The sequence below is a fragment of the Cervus canadensis genome, chromosome 2 (assembly GCF_019320065.1).
Source record: "Cervus canadensis isolate Bull #8, Minnesota chromosome 2, ASM1932006v1, whole genome shotgun sequence".
Classification (NCBI taxonomy): Eukaryota; Metazoa; Chordata; class Mammalia; order Artiodactyla; family Cervidae; genus Cervus; species Cervus canadensis.
In genome coordinates this window covers 89,578,782-89,598,224 of record NC_057387.1, presented here as the reverse complement: position 1 = coordinate 89,598,224, position 19,443 = coordinate 89,578,782, and the positions used below count along the sequence as shown (strand labels likewise).

Sequence of the window (19,443 nt, the reverse complement as noted above, 5' to 3'; positions counted from 1 at the left end):
ATGGACTGTAGCCCACCAGGCTCCTTTGCCCATGGGATTTTCCAGGCAAGACTACTAGAGTAGATTACCATTTCCTTCTTCAGGATATCTTCCTGACCCAGGGATCAAACCCACGTTTCCTGCACCTCCTGCATGGCAGGCAGATTTTTTACCACTGAGCAATCGAGGAAGCCCGCTAAGACACTAGGAGGTCTCAAATAACTGAGCAAGTCCACTTCTAAATATATATACATATACCCAAATGAGTTTAGAGCAGGGACTAGAACAGAATTTGTAAACCCATGTTCAAAGCAGCATTATTAACAATAGCTAAAAAGAGGAAACAACTCAAATGTCTATCAACAGATGAACAAATAAACAAGTTATGATATATACAAAGGAATATTATTCAGTCTTAAAAAGGAAGGCAATTCTAATACATACCACAACATGGATGAATTTTGAAGATATGCTAAATGAAATAAAGCAGATACAAAAGGACAAGCATTATATAATTCAACTTACATGAGGTACCCAGAGTAAATTCACAAATAGATAATAGAATGGTAGCTGTCAGGGGCCTGGAGGAGGAGAAGGAAATGGGGAGTTATTATTTCACAGTTTAGGATGAAAAAAGTTCTGGAGATGGACGGCAGTGATGGTTGTACAATGTGAATAGACTTAATGCCACTGAACAGTACACTTAAAATTGATTAAGGTAAATTCTGTTATGTACAGCTTGCCACAATTTTAAAAAAACACCTCTCGGACTTCCCTGGTGGTACAGTGGATAAGAATCTGCCTGCCAATGCAGGGGACAAAGGTTCAATCCCTGGTACAGACAGATTTCACATACCACAGGGCAACTAAGCCCTTGCACTGCTACTACTGAAGCCTGCATGTCCAAGTCTGTGCTCCTCAATGAGAGAAACCACCACCACAAGAAGCCCAAGCAATGCAATTGGAGAGTCGCCACCACTCTCCACAACTAGAGAAGGCCTGTGTACAGAAACAAAGACCGAGTGCAACCAAAAATTAATTTAAAAAAAATTTTAAAAAGCACCTCTCTTTCCCACTTGATTTCAGAATCAGATGAGGAAAAAAAAAAAACAAGGAAAAGAAAAAAGAGAGCAAAATGTCAGCTTTATCTCTGACATAAAGTTTGGATGGAAAACATGGCTCAAAAGTGGTTTGGAAATGGCTTGCTAACACTCTCTTAATTGAAGTTATCCACTAGAACTATCTCCCCCAAAATGGAGAGCATGTCCCACACTCAGTTTACTGCACTAGCCAAGAATATGGCAAAATACTGTCTACAGGCTAGAATGAAGCAAGAAATGAAAAGGTTAGACTGACCATGCTGGTCATTCTACTGCACTCACTAATCTACTGTACTCACTAATTTCCCCCTGTGAAAGAGAAGAGGTAGAGAAAGAAGCTAAGAGTGTTACCATACTCAAGTTCCTCTACACTGAACCAGTGTTCCCATATTATACAGTAGTTTCAAAAGAAAGAAAACAAAGGGGAAGAATTACAGAAAAAAATTCAATAAAAATTTCCTAGGACTGAAAAACGTACATTCTAAACTGATTAAGGAATAAAGACACAAGAAAACAACTGAATTGATGGATTTATTGATGAATTTGACTTAGAAGAGTTTTAAAACTTAGAGGCGTTTAAAAGCTCTGACAAAGAATTAGGGTAGAACTCACGTTAGATCACAAAGCACTGAACAAAATAATAATCGGGCATCTAGGATATGATGCATAAGCAACAACAAAAATAAACTAATTATCAAAATTTAAAACTTTTGTGCTTCAAAGGATACCATCAAGAGAAAATTGTTGCAAATCATTTATCTAAGAAGACCTATATCTAGAATATACGAAGAACTATTACTACTCAAAAATATTAAAGATGGACAAAGGATTTAGACAGACACTTGTCCAAAGAAGATACACATATTATAAGATAAGAAGATGCTATGTTGCTTCAGTTATGTCCAACTCTTTGTGACCCCATGGACTGTAGCCTGCCAAGCTCTTCTGTCCATGTGATTCTCCAGGCAAGAATACTGGAGTGGGTTGCCATGCCCTTCTCCAGGGGATCTTTCCAACCCAGGGATCGAACCCAAGTCTCCCATGTCTCCTGCATTGGCAGTTGGGTTCCTTACCACTAGTGCCACCTGGGAAGCCCCCAAGATAAGAATATGACAGATGACTAATAAGTATATGACAAGATATTTAAAATCATCAGCCATCAAGGAAATGCAAATGACAATGAGATACCACTTATACCCTCTAGGGTGGCTATAATCAAAAAGAGAGTAGCAAATGTTGGTGAGGATATAAATTGGAAATCACACACACTGCTGGAAGAAAGGTAAAATGGTATAGTCACTTTGGAAAGCAGTCTGAAAGATCCTCAAATGGTTAAATGCTTTCCATGTGATCCAGCAGTTCTATTCCTATTTATTATATATTCTAAATAAATGAAAACAAATGAAAAAATTAAACATAAATGTTCATAGCAGCATTATTCAAAACAGTCAAAAAGTATACATCAATTGCTGAATAGACAGACAAAATATATCCCATGCAATGGACTGTGTTAGTTGCTCAGTTATGCCTGACTCTTTGTGACCCCATGGGCTGTAGCCCACCAGACTACTCTGTCCGTGGAATTCTCCAGGCAAGAATACTGGAGTAGGTTGCCATTTCCTTCTTCAGGGGATCTTCCCTGACCCAGAGATCGAACCCGGGTCTCCTGCATTGCAGGCAGATTCTTTACCATCTGAGCCACCAGGGAAGCCCATACCATGAATTAGTCAGTAATAAAAGAAATGAAAGTACTGCTGCACCCAACAATATGGGTGAACTTAAAAACATTATGCTAAGTGAAAGTAGTCAATCATAAAAGATGACATATTAAATGATTCCACTTATATGAAATGTCCAGTATACACAGAGACACAGAAAGTAGAGAGACTTCCAGAAAGTAGATCTACAGAGACAGTGGATTAGGGACAGAAAATAGATTTGTCTTTGCCTAGGGCAAGTGTGGGTTGAGGCACTGGGAAGGCTGACAGTAAGGGGTGTGGGATTTCTTTCTTTGTTTTTTTTAATTTATTTATTTGGCTGTTAGGTCTTAGGTGTGGCATGTGGGATCTAGTTCTCTGACCAGGGATCAAACCTAGGTCCCCTGTATTGGGAGCATGGAGTTTTAGCCACTGGATCACTAGGGAAGTCCCTGGGGTTACTTTTTGTGGTATTGAAAATGTTCTAAAATTGTGATAATGAATGCACAACTCTGTAAATATACTAAAAGCTAGGGAGCTGCACACTTTAAATGGGTGAATTGGATGGTATGTGAATTATATCTCCATAAAACTGTTTTTAAAAATAAGGCAATTTTTATGTAATTAGCCTCCAACTAATAAAAATAAATGGGTAAAAAAATAAGGCAATTTTTAATGCTACAGAAAACAAAGTTCTTTGAGAAGGAAAATGTAATCATAATAGACTATATGTTTCAGTATGAACAATATATTGAGTTATAAATAACTGAATACTGGTTGATAAAAAAAAGTCGGATGTATTTTAGAATAGATAGAGGAAGTAAGGTATTACAATCTAAGATTCATTTTCAAAAAAGGCCTATTAATGAAAAATGCCCTCAAACTAATCGGTTTTTACTTTTTTAAGGAAATAGCAACCCACTCTAGTATCCTTGCCTAGAGGTTCCATGGACTGAGGAGCCTGGCAGGCTACAGTCCATGAGGCTGCAAAGAGCTGGACACGATTGAGTAACTAACACTTTACTTTTTTAAGTGGTTGGAAAAACCCAACAAAAGATTAGTATTTCATGATACATGAAATTATCTAAAATTCAAAATTTCAGTGTCCATAAATAAAGTTTTACTGGAACACAGCCGCACTCATTCATTTACTTAATTGTCTATGACTGATTTTGAGCCACAGTGGTAAAATGGGGTAGTTGTGAGAGAGCACATGTAGCATTTTCACTGCTTTGCACTGCTGCTCGACACTCAAAGTGTCAGCAATGTATTTATAACTCAACAACATTACAGTATAACTGTACTGTAACTTTTTCTTCACAACAGCAGCATGTATCTATCACGTCCAAATAAGGAAAGGAGAATGTGGAATTCAAACGTCACACTTTTAATGTAGATTTTGCTATTAAATTCTTATCTTCAATACAGCCATTTGCTCTTGGAGACTTCACAATCATTAATTCTGTTAATTTCTATGAGAAATAGTTGATTTTTTCTTTTTGACTGCTCTGTGCACTTTGCAAGATCTTAGCTCCCTGACCAGGAACTGAACCAGGTCAGAGCAGTGAAAGCGCCAAGTCCTAACCACTGGACAATCAGGTAATTCCCAGAAGCTGAATATTTTTAATTTCCCTTACTCCAGAGGAAGCAGTTTGATGGCTGAGCAACAGGAACATTTTATTGCAATGTTTTGAGCTCAGAGTAAAAAAAAGCTTTTCTGAAGAAAAACCTTCAACCACTATTAAATACCAGATGGCTTTGGAAGTTAGTTTTTGCTGCAGTCTTCATAATGTTTCTTAATGATTTCAACCATAAATTATCAAACGTGCTTATATGCAAAACTTATGTTTCAAAAACAGTTACCTTAATTACAAGCAGTGGCAAGCCACTTTATACATTTACTGTGCTGTCAAAAGAAAAAGACCTATCTCCTTTCCTACACAAATTGGCCACAGATATGTTTTCTAAGCAAACTATGCTGGCAGCAGTGTTTTTCACACATTGGTGCAAGCACAAAGGAAATTTCCTTATTTCAAAGTACTTTTTTTAACTGTGCAACTGAGGACCTTCCATCTACTTTTCAATCAGAAGTGATTAATCTACACTGTAATGACATTCTAAACAGCAAATGTCAGAGAAGAACCTAACAGAATTCTATAAGTGCCTTCCAAGCGATGAATATTATCAAATAAAATCAAACACTCATAGACTAATACCAGTATCTGGCAGTACCTGGCAGTGTAAAAACATATTTTCAAAGATGAAATATATAAAAAATACACTAGAAGGAATCAACAGCAGAATAACTGAGACAGAAGAAAGGATAAGTGAGCTGGCAGGCAGAGTGGTGGAAATAACTGCGATGAAGCAGTGTAAAGAAAAAAGAACGAAAAGAAGTAAAGACAGCCTCAGAGTCTTCTGGGACAACATTAAAAGCACCATCATTCAGGCAGAGCTAGCAGTAAAGAATCCACCTGCTAACGCAGGAGATGAAAGAGACACAGGTTCAATCCCTGGGTCAGGAAGATCCACTGGAATAAGAACTGAACGCACACACAAAAGAAGAGAAAGCATCTGAGAAAATATTTGAAGAGATTATAGTCGAAAACTTCCCTAACAAGGGAAAAGAAATAAGACACCCAAATCCAGGAAGTGCAGAGTCCCATTCAGAATAAATCCAAGAAGAAAGATACTGACACACACACTAACCAAACTAACAAAAATACTAGGAAAAAAATATTATAAGCATCAGTGAAAAAGCAACAAATAACATACAAAAGAATCACCATAAGGTTATCAGTCTATTTTTCAGCAGAAACTCTATAGGCCAGAAGGGAGTAGCAAGATAAAGGGACAAAAGGGAAAAACATACAACAAAGATTACTCTACTCAGCAAGGATCTCATTCAGATTCCATGGAGAAACCAAAAGCTTTATAGACAAACAAAAGCTAGGATTTAGAAAACGCAAAGGAACTAGAGATCAAATTGCCAACATCCACTGGATCATCAATAAAGCAAGAGAGTTCCAGAAAAACATCTACTAGTTTTTTACTGACTATGCCAAAGCCTGTCACTGTGTGGATCACAACAAACTGTGGAAAATTCTTAAAGAGATGGGAATACCAGACACCTTACCTGCCTCCTGAGAAATCTGTAAGAAGGTCAAGAAGCAACAGTTAGAACCAGACATAGAACAACAGACTGGTTCCAAATTGGGAAAGGAGTACATCAAGGCTGTCTACTGTCACCCTGATTATTTAACTTACATGCAGAGTACATCAGTGAAACGCCAGGGTGCATGAAGCACAAGCTAGGATCAAGACTGCTGGGAGAAGTATCAATAACCTCAGATATGCAGATGACACCACCCTTATGGCAGAAAACAAAGAAGAATTAAAGAGCCTCTTAATGAAAGTGAAAGAGGAGAGTGAAAAAGTTGGTTTAAAACTCAACATTCAAAGAACTAAGATCATGGCATCTGGTCCCAATACTTCATGGCAAATAGATGGGGAAACAATGGAAACAGTGAGAGACTTTATTTTATTTTCTTGGGCTGCAGATGGTGACTGCAGCCATGAAATTAAAAGATGCTTGCTCCCTGGATGAAAAGTTATGACCCACCTAGATAGCATATTAAAAAGCAGAGACATTACTTTGCCAACAAAGGTCCATCTAGTCAAAGCTACGGTTTTTCCAGTAGTCATGTATGGATGTGATAGTTGGACTATAAAGAAAGCTGAGCACCGAAGAATTGATGCTTTTGAACTGTGGTGTTGGAGAAGACTCTTGAGATCCCTTGAACTGCAAGGAGATCAAACCAGTCCATCCTAAAGGAAAGCAGTCCTGAATATTCATTGGAAAGACTGATGTTGAAGCTTAAACTCCAATACTTTGGCCACCTGATGTGAAGAACTGACTCACTGGAAAAGACCCTGGTGCTAGGAAAGACTGAGGCAGGAGGAGAAGGGGACGACAGAGGATGAGATGGTTGGATGGCATCACTGACTCAATGGACATGAATTTGGGTAAACTCCGGGAGTTGGTGATGGACAGGGAAACCTGGCATGCTGCAGTCCAGAGGGTCGCAAAGATTTGGATGTGACTGAGTGACTGAACTGAACTGAAAAACTAGGAGAATTCAGCAACACCAAACCAGCTTTACAACAAATGCTAAAGGAATTTCTCTAAGTGGAAGACACAAAAGAAAAAGACCTACAAAACAAACCCAAAGCAATTAAGAAAATGGTACAAGGAACATATATAACAATAGTCACCTTAAATGTAAATGGATTAAATGCTCCAACCAAAAGACAGACTGGCTGAATGAATACAAAAATAAGACCGCATATATGCTATCTACAGGACACCCACTTCAGACCTAGGAAAACATACAGACTGAAAGTTGGGGGGTGGAAAGTTATTTCATGCAAACAAAAACCAAAAGAAAGCTGGAGTAGCAATATTAATATCAGACAAAATAGACTTTAAAATAAAGACTTAAAAAGGAAGGACACTACATAATGATCAAGGGATCAATCCAAGAAGAAGATAAACAACTGTAAATATTTATGCATCCAACATAGAAGCACCTCAATACATAAGGCAAATGCCAACAGTCACAAAAGGGGAAATCAACAGTAACACTGGGGAATTCCACTTACACCAATGCACAGATCATCCAGACGAAAATTAATAAGGAAACACAGGCCTTAAATGACACATTAGACCAGATAGACTGAATTGACATTTATAGACATTCCATCAGAATGCAGCAGAATATACTTTCTTCTCAAGTACACACACAACATTCTCCAAGACAGATCACATCTTGGGTCACAAACCAAGCCTCAGTAAATTTAAGAAAACTGAAATCGCATCAAACATCTTTTCATACCACAGTGTTATGAGATTAGAAACCAATTACAGGAAATTAATTAAAAAAAAAAAAAAACCAGACACATGGAGGCTAAACAATATGCTACCAAATAACCATGAGATCATGGAAGAAATCAAAGAGGAAATCAAAAATTACCTCAAAACAAATAACAATAAATTTACAACCCAAAACCTATGGGATTCAGCAAAAGCAATTCTTTTTTTTTTTTTTTTTTGATTGGTCTAAGTGGCTTTGTTAGAGAAAACCAAGTTTACAGAGGACTTAAAGAGTTGGCATTAGGGCCCTTCTTCTTGCCAAAGGTGGGTACAACATTGACAAAGAGCCGGTAGTACTGCATACACCTCTTGGGCTGGCCTGTCATCTTCTTTTTCTCTTGTTTGGCCACCTTGAAAGTCTGACCTCTTACTTTCTCAACACAGGCCAGGGAACCATGGACTTTACCTCCAAGCATGCGGTCAGCTACTTCTAGAATGCTCAGAGCTTCTACCCCACACTGCCCAAGGGTAGCCTCATCTTCTAAGGGCGTCCCTGCCACGAGCAGGACTTGATCTTCTGGAGCAATGCCCTCCAACGAGGCTACAGAAGCCTTGATCTGGGCAAGTGTCTCCTGACCAGTTACCTCAAGAATGTGTAGCTCCTGGGCACGGACAAAAAGCTGCATGTTGGTGACTAGATTGCAGACACCACTGCCACTACCACAAAGATGGCATTAAGAAAGGGCAAAAGCAATTCCTAACAGTGAATTTTATAGCAAAATAATCTTAACTCAAGGAATAAGAAAAATCTCAAATAAACAATCTAATCTTACACCTAAAACAACTAGAGAAAAAAATATAAACAAAACCCCAAGTTAGAAGAAAAGATATCATAATGATAAGAGCAGAAATAAATGAAATAGAAATGAAGAAAAAATAGCAAAGAGCAATGAAACTAAAAGCTGGTTCTCTGAGACGACAAACAATATCGATAAACCTTCAACCAGACTCATTAAGAAAAAAAGGGAGAGGACTCAAATCAATAAAATAAGAAATGAAAAAGGAGAAGATACAACAGACACCACAGAAATACAAAGGATCATAGAAAGCTGTTACAAGGAACTACATGCCAATAAAATGGACAACCTGGAAAAAGTGGACAAATTCTTAGAAACGTACAACCTTCCAAGACTGAACCATGAAAAAACAGAAAATATGAACAAACCAAGCACTAGTAATGAAATTGAAACTGTGATTAAAAGTCTTCCAATAAACAAAAGTCCAGAACCAGAAGGCTTCACAGGTGAATTTTAACAAACATATAGTGAAAAATCTAACACCTCAAACTCTTCCAAAAAACTGCAGAGGGAGAAACACTCTCAAGCTCGTTTCATGAGGCCACAATCACCCTGACACCAAAACCAGAGAAAGATACACACAAAAGAAGAAAACACAGGCCAAGATGGCTACATAGCAAGGTGGCTGGGCAGAGGTTTGCGCCTCCCACAGCAACCATGGCGTATACCAGCCTCACCGTGCCTCTCATCATGATAAGCATGTTCTGGGGCATTGTCGGCTTCCTGGTGCCCTGGTTCATCTCTAAAGGTCCCAAATGGGGAGTCATCATCACTGTTAGTGATCTGTTCAGTTTGCTGCTATCTCTTTTGGTTGATTGCAATTCTGGCCCAATCCAGCTCTCTCTTTAGACCACAGTTGAAAAATGAAACCATCTGGTATCTCAAGTATCACCGGCCTTGAGAAAGAAGACCTCCTTGCTGGTACTCAGTCACTGATATCAAGGAGAGAACTCCTCTAGATGCAAAATCACCTCCATACCCAGACCACCTCCCTTGACTTGCCCACTGTGGCCATCAGTTGCCTTAAATGTTCACCCACATTTGAATATCTTATTCTACAATGCAGTATTTTTTTCTATTACCTTTTTTACATTTTGATAAATGATGTGCCTATTTAATCTAAACTGCGCTGCCTCTGTAAAATGTGTGTGTACTCTTCTGAAATGAAAAACGTTGATCTTCTGAGAAATAAAAATGTTATTACTCTCTTCTCGGAACAGATGGATTTGAAGACGGTGCCTGCCTGCTCACAAAATGAGAATCAGCGAAGTGTTTAAGAACTGTTACATGACAATAAGTCTCCCATGGGGCAGTCAGTAGGAGAACACGTTCAAGGGAAAAATCTGTCCCACAGAATTGAACCAAAGTGTATTATACCAAAATATTTTGGGGATGAATTTCTTATTTCTGCCATCTTTCGGAATAAACTATTTTTCTGCTTTCTATACGGAAAAAAAAAAGACGGTTCGATAGCATCATCAACTCAATGGACATGAATCTGAGCAAACTCCAGGAGGTACTGGAGGACAGAGGAGCCTGGTACGCTATAGTCCATGGGGTCACAAAGAGTCACACATGACTTAGTGACTGAACATCATCATCATCACTGATAAACACAAAAATTTGTAACAAGATACGAGCAAACAGAATCCAACAACATATTAAAAGGATCATACATCATGATCAAGTGGGATTACCCCAGGTTTGCAAGGATTCTTCAATGTATGCAAACCAACCAATGTGAAACATCATATTAACAAACTGACATGATACTACACATGAAGTGAAGTAAAGTGAAAGCCGCTCAGTCATATTCGACTCTGCAACCCCATGGACTATATAGTCCATGGAATTCTCCAGGCCAGAATACTGGAGTGGGTAGCTGTTCTCTTCTCAACCCAGGGATAGAACCCAGGTCTCCCGCATTGCAGGTGGATTCTTTACCAGCTGAGCCACAAGGGAAGCCCAGGAATACTGGGATGGGTAGTATATCCCTTCTCCAACAGATCTTCCCAACCCAGGAATCGAACCAGGATCTTCTCCTGCATTGCAGGCAGATTCTTTACCAACTAAGCTACCAGGGAAGCCCCAATACTACACACAGAAAATCCTAAAGATGCCACCAGAAAACTACTAGAGCTAATCAATGAATCTGGTAAAGTTGCAGGATACAAAATTAACACACAAAAACCTCTTACATTCCTATATACTCACAACGGAAGATCAGAAAGAAAAATTAAGGAAACAATCCCATTTACCACTGCATCAAAAAGAATAAAATACCTAGGAATAAACCTACCCAAAGACACAAAAGACCTGTACTCAGAAAACTATATGACCCTCTTGTGCCCAGTGCAAGAGCTCCAATAAAATCTCACCTGAATTTCTGGTCTGTCAATTTCTATTGATGGGGAAAGGCCAAGAACCCTGGTCAGTTTATGGCACCCAATATAGGGAAGTGCCCTTCTGAGGCAAGGATCTGGGAACACCCAAACCACAGAATGCAGCTTTCCCATAGGTGACAAGTGCCCACCTTAACCTCTTGTTTCAGTGTCACCACATGTGGACTTCCATGCTGCAATGGGGGTTAAGAACCCATCTGGCAATGCATGGTACCCAAGTTCAATTCCTGGCAAGGGAACTAAGATTTGATATGTCACGCCACAACTAAGCCCATGCACTGCAACTACTGAGCCCAAGCACCACAGAGAGTCCACAATGGATGATCTCACACAATGCAATGAAGATCCTGTGCCACTAAATAAATATTTAAAAAAAAGAAAGAAAACTATATGCTATTGATGAAATAAATCAAAGACAAGTCAGAGAGAGATAAATATCGTATACTAATGCATACATACAGAATCTAGAAAAATGGTACTTCAGAATTTATCTGCAGGGCAGCAATGAAGAAACAGACAAAGAAAATAGACTTACGGACATGGGGAGAAGGGAGGACAGGATGAGATGCATGGAGAGAGTAATATGGAAACTTACATTACCATACGTAAAATAAATAGGAATTTACTGTATGTCTCAGGAAACTAAAACAGGGGCTCTGTATCAACCTAGAGGGGTGGAATGGGGTAGGAGATGGGAGGGAGGTTTAAAAGGGAGGGGATTTATGTATACCTATGGTTGATTCATGTTGAGGTTTGACAGAAAACAACAAAATTCTGTAAAGCAAATATCCTTCAATTAAAAAATAAATTAATTCTTAAAAACTGCATAAAAATAAATAAATTTTAAAAATCATTTTATCTGTGAAATATGGATTTTACTTTAAAGAATCATTAAATACAGAAATAAAATGTCCAAACTCTAAAAAAGAAAGAAAAGAAATCAAAGACAACACAAACGGAAAGACAGACCATGTTCTTGGATTGGAAGAATAAAGCTGTGAAAATGACTACACTACTCGAAGAAATCTACAGATTCAATGCAATCTCTATAAATTACCAATGGCATTTTTCACAGAACTACAACAAAAAATTTTATAATTTGTATGGAAACCCAAAAGACCCCAAATAGCCAAAGCAATCTTGAGAAAGAAAAACGAAGCTGGAGGAATCAACCTTCTTGATTTCAAAGTAAAGTAAAGTAGAAGTCACTCAGTCATGTCCAACTCTTTGTGACCCCATGGACTACAGCCTGGCAGGCTCCTCTGTCCATGGGATTCTCCAGTCAAGAATACTAGAGTGGGTCACCATTCCCTTCTCCAGGGGATCATTCCGACCCAGGAACTGAACCCAAGACTCCTGCATTGCAGGCAGATTCTTTACCATCTGGGCCACCTGATTTCAAACTACACTACAAAGCTATAGTAATCAAGACAGTATGATACTTGCACAAAAACAAAAATATAAACCAATGATACAGGACAGAAAACCCAGAGATAAACCTATGCACCTATGGCCACCTAATCTATGACAAAAGAGGCAAGAATATACAATGGAGAAAAAACAATTTCTTCAACAAGTGGTGCTGGGAAAACAGAACACTTCCTAACACCATACAAAAAAACCCCCAAAACCTCAAAATGGATGAAAGACCAATATGTAAGGCCAGACACTATAAACTCTTAGAGAAAAACATAGGCAGAACACTCTTTGACACAAATTACAGCAGAATCTTTTTCAATCCACCTCCTAGAGTAATGAAAATAAAAACAAAAATAAACAAATGGGACCTAATTAAGCTTAAAAGCTTTTGATAAACAAGACAAAAAGACAATCCTCAGAATGGGAGAAAATATTTGCAATTGAGGCCACTGACAAAGGATTCATCTCTAAAATATACAAAGAACTCATGCAGGTCAATATCTAAATAATAATAATACAATCAAAAAACAGGCAGAAGACCTAACAGATTTTTTTCCAAAGACATATAGGTGGCAAACAAACACATGAAAAGATGCTAAACATAACTAATTATTAGGGAAATGCAAATCAAAACTACAATGGGGTATCACCTCACACTGGTCAGAATGGCCATCATCAAAAATCTACAAACAATAAATGCTGAAGAGGGTGTGGAGAAAAGGGACTCCTCTTACACTGTTGGTGGGAATGTAAATTGATATAACCACTATGGAGAATAGCATGGAGGGTCCTTAGAAAAACTAAAACTAAAACATGATTGTTCTATGATCCAACAATTGTTGTATAATCCAACAATCCCACTCCTGGGCATATACCTGGAAAAAAACATAATTAAAAAAGATACATGCACCCCAATATTTACTGCAGCCCTATTTATAATAGCCAGGACATGGAAGCAACCAAACTGTCCACCAACAGAGGAATGGATAAAGAAGATGTGTGTCTATGTATATATATGTTACATACAATGGAATACTCCTCAGCCATAAAAAAGAACAAAACTGTGCCATTTGCAGAGACATGGATAGACCCAGAGACTTCCAGAGACTTACAGAATGGAACAAGTCAGAAAAAGAAAAACAAACATCGTATATTAACACATATATGTGGAATCTAGAAAAATGGACTGTGTGTACTTAGTCACTCAGCTGTGTCTGACTCTTTGTGACCTCCCTGTGAACTGTAGTCTCCCAGGCTCCTCTGTCCACAGAATTTTCCGGGCAAGAACACAGGAGTGAGTTGCCATTTCCTACTCCAGGGGATCTTCCTGACCCAGGGATCCAACCTGCATCCCTTGTGTCTCCTGCACTGGCAGGTGGGTCTTTTACCACTAGCACCACCTGGGAATAGATAAGCTTATTTGCAAAGCAGAAATAGAGACACAGACACAGAATATAAATGTATGGATACCTAGGGGTGAAGGGGGGATGGAGTGGGAAGGACTGGGAGATTGGGATTGACATATATACACCATGTATAAAATAGACCACTAAGGAGAACCGATCATAGAGAACAGGAAGCTCTACTCAATGCTGTATGGTGACCTACATGGGAAGGAAATCCAAAAAAGAGGGAATATATGTATAGATGATTCACAACACTGTAAAGCAACTGTGTGTGCATGTTGTCGCTCAGTGGTGTCCAGTTTTTTGCGACCCCATGGACTATAAGCCCACCAGCCTCTGCTGTCCATGGAACTCCCCAGGCAAGAATACTGGAGTGGGTTATCACTTCCTACTCCAGGGAATCTTCTGGAGGAACATGTCTCCTGAGTCTCTAGCATTGGCAGGAGGATTCTTTACCACTTCACCACCTGAGAAGCCATTATACTCAAATAAAAAAGAATTCTAATGGTATCAGGAATTGATAATATATAGAAGCAGGAACTCTGGAATAAATGTAAAATAGTACAACCAATTAGAAGAGTACTTTGGCAATATCTATACTAAAGTTAAAAATTAGTCATTTCACTTATAGGTACCTAAATAAACTCTCAAATGTGTACACAAGAAGTTACATACAAAAATATTCACTGAAGCACTGGAAATAAATGTGTAACAATCAGAGAAAAGATAAAATTATGACATAATCAGAAAACAAAATACAACAGAAAATTCGGAATAATCTATATGATCAGAGGTAGGAAAACAAATACACTACAAAATATTCACACAAGATAGTAAACATAATTTAACACAAATAACTAGTATTACACTCATCAGTATGAACAAATCTCAAAAGCAGTGTTAAATAAAATAAAAAAAAAAAGTTGAGACATCCAATGGGACATAATCTCTAGTTACGTATCATAAAACATGTGAAAACTATACCATATACTGCTTATAGATAAATGTATATTTAATAAAAAGTATAAAAATATACTTAGGAATGGTATATGTACCAAATTCAGATAATGGTTAACACTGGAAAAAGAGGGTAGGGAATGCAATAAGAGGGGGCAGTATCCAAAGTGCTTCAAGGGTATCTATTCAGTTTTATTCCTTAAAAAAGAATTTTTTGATCTGAAATGAAAACAGGAAATAAAATTATTTTTAAAATGGAAGACTGAAAAACATATCCTTATATAACAATCATGCCAGAGAAGAAAAGGATGAAGGGGTCAGAGATGGAAGCAAGGCTATGAGAAATGTACCATTCTAGGCACTGGAGACACAGGAACGAACAAAACAAAGTCCTTGCTCTCATGAACAAGTAAATATATAGTATAACAAATGGCACTAAAAATAAGTGCTATGAAGAAAAATAAAACTGTATGAAAATGCATGGGGGGAACCTAAGTAAAATGATTAAATACAGGGTGCTATTTAAAGCCATAAGACAGGGAGCAAAGGCAGACAGTTAAGGCACTCCAAAATTTAGAGGTCAAGGAGATAAGGAAAAATCTTGCAAATGAGGCAGAAAGAGAACTAAGAACAGTGTTGACCTGGAAGCCAACTGAAAAAAAAAAACATCTCAAGAAGGAAAGAATGATCAACTATGCCATAAGATACTGAAAGGTCAAATAAGAAAAGAACTTGATAACTAACCAATTGTAAAAGTTACTGGTGATCTTGAAAATAGCTATTTTCAATAGCAAAGTGGCAAAAGCCCAGTCTAAGTTTAAGAAATAAACAATGGGAGTAGATGAACTGCAAATTTTGAATACAGATAACTCTTTTAACAAGCTCTGCTATCTAGGAAATTGAGAAATTTGAGTAGCTGGAAGGGCACAGATCCAAGGGGATCTGAGTAAGCAAACGTTTTTCCCAAAGACAGGAACAATTACAGCATATTTGTATGCTCATGGGAATGATGAAGTAAAAGGGGAAAACTGATGATGCAGGGTGAAAGGGGAACAACTGGTAGAATAATTGGTGGTTGGGATCAATAAAGAGGGGATGGGATCTAGTGCACAAGCAGAGAAATGGATCTTATGTGTATAGACAGTTGATTTATTAACAACAGAAGAGAAGGCACACAAAGACTCAAATAAAGTCCCTATCTACAAAAATTTCAGCATAGTAGAGGGGAAAGACAAAGTAGTACTTAGAAAAATACAAAATACCTTGAAAAAATTGCTACAGGGGCACACAAGAGTGTAAATAACTCACATGTAGGAGGGGAAGACTGAATGGAGAGTTAAAAGGTTCACAGAGGAGGTAATGTTTGACCAAAGAGTATAGCATGTGCCAAGAAAAGTAACACAAAACCATATTAACAGATGGTAAAGCTGGAAAGTTAAGAACCAAAAAATGGAGGCACATAGACCTTATCTGCCATGGTAAGAACTTTGCTTAGAAGGAACCGAATGAGAGAACATAATTCATTTATAGTCTAGTTAGTGCTCAGTACTTGCTCAGTAGTATGTTTTCATAAAATAGTATTTAACACAGGGTTACTATAAAGATTAAATGATATTATATAAATTTTTTAGTACCTAGTAAGAATCCAACAAATACCAGTTATTTTAGGAGAACAAAGATAATCGGTGGTGGTGGTAATAAAAATATAAAACTTCTGTAAACACATTTCTAGAATACCAAGTGAATTTTTCAAACTACAATCAACTTCCAACCTTTCTGCAAAGTTTAATACCGGTCCAACCATATAACTAAGCCCATCATCCCTGCCACAAAAAAAAAAAGAGAGAAATACACACACACTAGAAAGGGATTATAATCTACTCAGTTTCCTTTGAGTTGGATAGGCTTAATGACTGACTTCGTTCTAGGAACCAGTATGAATGTAAGACCTATGTCAGAGTGGAAGTCCCAGAATAAAACATCTTCTTGTCTGCCAGTTCTCCCGATTAAAGAATATCCTAGGAAAAAAGTCAGATCACCAAAAGTTATCCTACATATCTATCAAATCCATTATGATTGAGTCCACACCCAAAGGATTCAGTTGAGAATAAACAGATTTCTAAGTTAAGAAAATCTGACAATCTAGACTATAAAATGCTAACGATTAAATTATGATATACCTATACCTTGGACTTCTAACTAGACAAAATATATTGAAAAGCACAACAAGAAAATGTTCACACAATTGTTCAATATGGTATTATACCATTTTAAAACTATAAATTAAAACTGCATAGCAAAAAAGAAATAAGGTTATAAAAAACATTGCCAGTGGTTAGTGCTGGACGGAATGATTGTAGGAAATTAAAAATTTTTCTTATCTAAATTTCCTGCAAGAAACAAATAATACTTTGTCTATTGATCAATCTTTTTTAATTACTAAAAAGTAAACAACTCTCCACTTTTCTCTAGAAATAAGCTTGCTTAATATCATTTCTAATCATTTCTGTGCATATCTAAACACAGAAAATTATATTTTAGGCAAATATATAATGGGAAGTGTTGTTTTCTGGGGTATTTTTCTTTATAAAAATGGAATTGTACAATATATTTTGGTTTGCAACTGGCCTTTTTCATTCAATAGTAAACCATGGGACATTTCTCCATATTGATATATAAAACCATTTATCCTTACAGCTATATACCATTTTCACTGTAGAATGGTATAATAGCAATTTTTAGCCAAAGAATGGACAATAAAGTTATTGCCAATTTTTTGCTATTACAGTGCTGTAAATATCATTTAATAATTGTGAACATATTAAAACAATAACGGCTAACATCTGAATGCTTATTATATGCCAACTGCCACAAGCTTTTATATGAATTAACATACTACAATATCACTATTCATATTATTATTATTATTTGTATAACACATTTTTTTTTTCTGTAACCTGCCTATTCATGCTTGTTTCCTCTGAAAATTGAGTTCTTTTTTTAAAAATTGGCCAGGATACAAATTTGATCTAAAAAGTTTCTAGCAGAATATTCCCAGGAGTTCCATGAAAATGTCTGGCATATGGGCATTTATACATTCCACAAATACTATCTGAGAAGCTATGAGTGAGCAAAACAGACTTGAACTCTGGACTCTAAGTTTTTAGCCTAGCAAACACTGGGTTAATAAGAGGAAAGCACAAAAGAGTGACCAGAGGAACACATCAATTAGAGAAACACTACACCAGTCAATACACAATTATAATTACCTCTTAAAACAGTCTTGCCTCATCCTGTGGATCTTAGCTACTACTGATACTTTCAGCTTAATCTTAAAATACTGCTTTACTTACACAATTTTCATGCTGAAGAACTCATTAACTTCTCTCTTTAGTATTTCTCAAGTATACCTAACTCATTCTCTACACTATTTCAAACCTTTACCACTAAAGACTTTCCTTATGTTTCCCACTACTTCCCCTACAACTTCTTAGAGGACTACTTAGGTAGACCTCAGTACCTACTTCACAGGAAAAAAAAAAAAGTCCCTAATCCTTCCAGAAGAGAAAGAAATCAACACTTACCAAGCATTTATACAGATCACTTAAAAAAAAAGCAGAAGAGATGTCCTGGAGGTATGATTAACATTTCAAAAAAGCTTAAAACAAATTACACAGAGAAGTACAATTCCACAGGCTATTACTTAATAAATGCAGATTGGTAAACAATTATTTCAAGGTGTTATTTTTAACAAAAAATATTCTAATCAAGTCCACCTCTGGTACTTAATCAAACATTCAAAAGATAAATAAATTATAATACGATGGATGTGAACTGTAATGGATTATGTATAAAGTCCCAGTGAAATACACTGAAAGGTAGGATTAATTCCACCTGGAAAGGCTTCACAGAGATAATATTTGAGCAGGTTCTGGAAGAGTAATTCAGCTCTTTGGTTGTACATACCTCCTGTCTACTTCTGGTTACAAAATTCAGAGAATTAACTTTGGGATGGGTAAATCTTTAAAAAGCATCTAGTATCCAGGTTTTCCATCTTCATTTTAAAGTAACAAAATCTTTCCTTTAAAAGTCTAACTGAATAAAAAAAAAAATAAAAAAAATTAAAAAATTTAAAAAAAAAAAAAAAAGTCTAACTGAAAACTTTAGTATATAGAACAGATAAACGTGGACCTGCTCTTTTGAAAGAAGAGGAAGTTATTGGAAAACATTGCTAGTCTTAATCAACTCCCTTCACTTTAAAATAAGAAAACTGAGACACTAAGAAGGACAATGATTTGGCAAAAGACCACAAAAATGTAATAAAAAAATAAAAGACCACAAAAATGTAGAACTGCAACAACTACTCAAAGAATACCTTTTAAGCATTATCTTCTCTTTGAAGTCTTTTTCTAACTTTCTCCCCAGGTTGAGTTTTACCACTTCTCACTTTATTCCTTGCTATACCCAGAACATGCTTCTATTATGGTTTCTATAAAACTCCAGTGCTCTAATTATATCTTTTTAATGTGTCTATGTCCCTCTACTATAGTGGAAGCTCCCTGAAGGCAGGGACTGTCTTAATCATCTTTGTATACCCAGTACCCAGAATAAAATATCATTTATTAAGTTATATTCCAACCACGTCTCGGAAAAGAATTAAAGATATCTCATATCTTTATGTGTGCATAGCACACAGTAAGACTTTAGCATTTTTCAAATGAATTTGCCAAAAATTAGGTCATTAAATGATTGA

General features: G+C 36.9%; 2 protein-coding genes and 1 pseudogene across 2 annotated transcripts in view; 1 reads left to right on the top strand and 2 right to left on the bottom strand.

Annotated features, from left to right (window-relative positions):
* Positions 1–19,443, bottom strand: part of NRDC (nardilysin convertase) — a 96,920-nt gene that overhangs the window by 74,881 nt on the left and 2,596 nt on the right. The gene's annotated exons all lie outside the window — the stretch shown is intronic.
* LOC122436984 (ubiquitin-like protein FUBI) lies at positions 7,877–8,508 on the bottom strand. Its single transcript, XM_043461351.1, has one exon. The coding sequence runs from the start codon at positions 8,333–8,335 to the stop codon at positions 7,925–7,927; it is 411 nt and encodes a 136-aa protein (XP_043317286.1). The 5' UTR covers positions 8,336–8,508; the 3' UTR covers positions 7,877–7,924.
* On the top strand, positions 9,127–9,539 carry LOC122436985 (annotated as a pseudogene).

Coding starts and splice junctions, on each gene's coding strand:
- LOC122436984 (XM_043461351.1), bottom strand. CDS start 8,335: ATGCAGCTTTTTGTCCGTGCCCAGGAGCTACACATTCTTGAGGTAACT.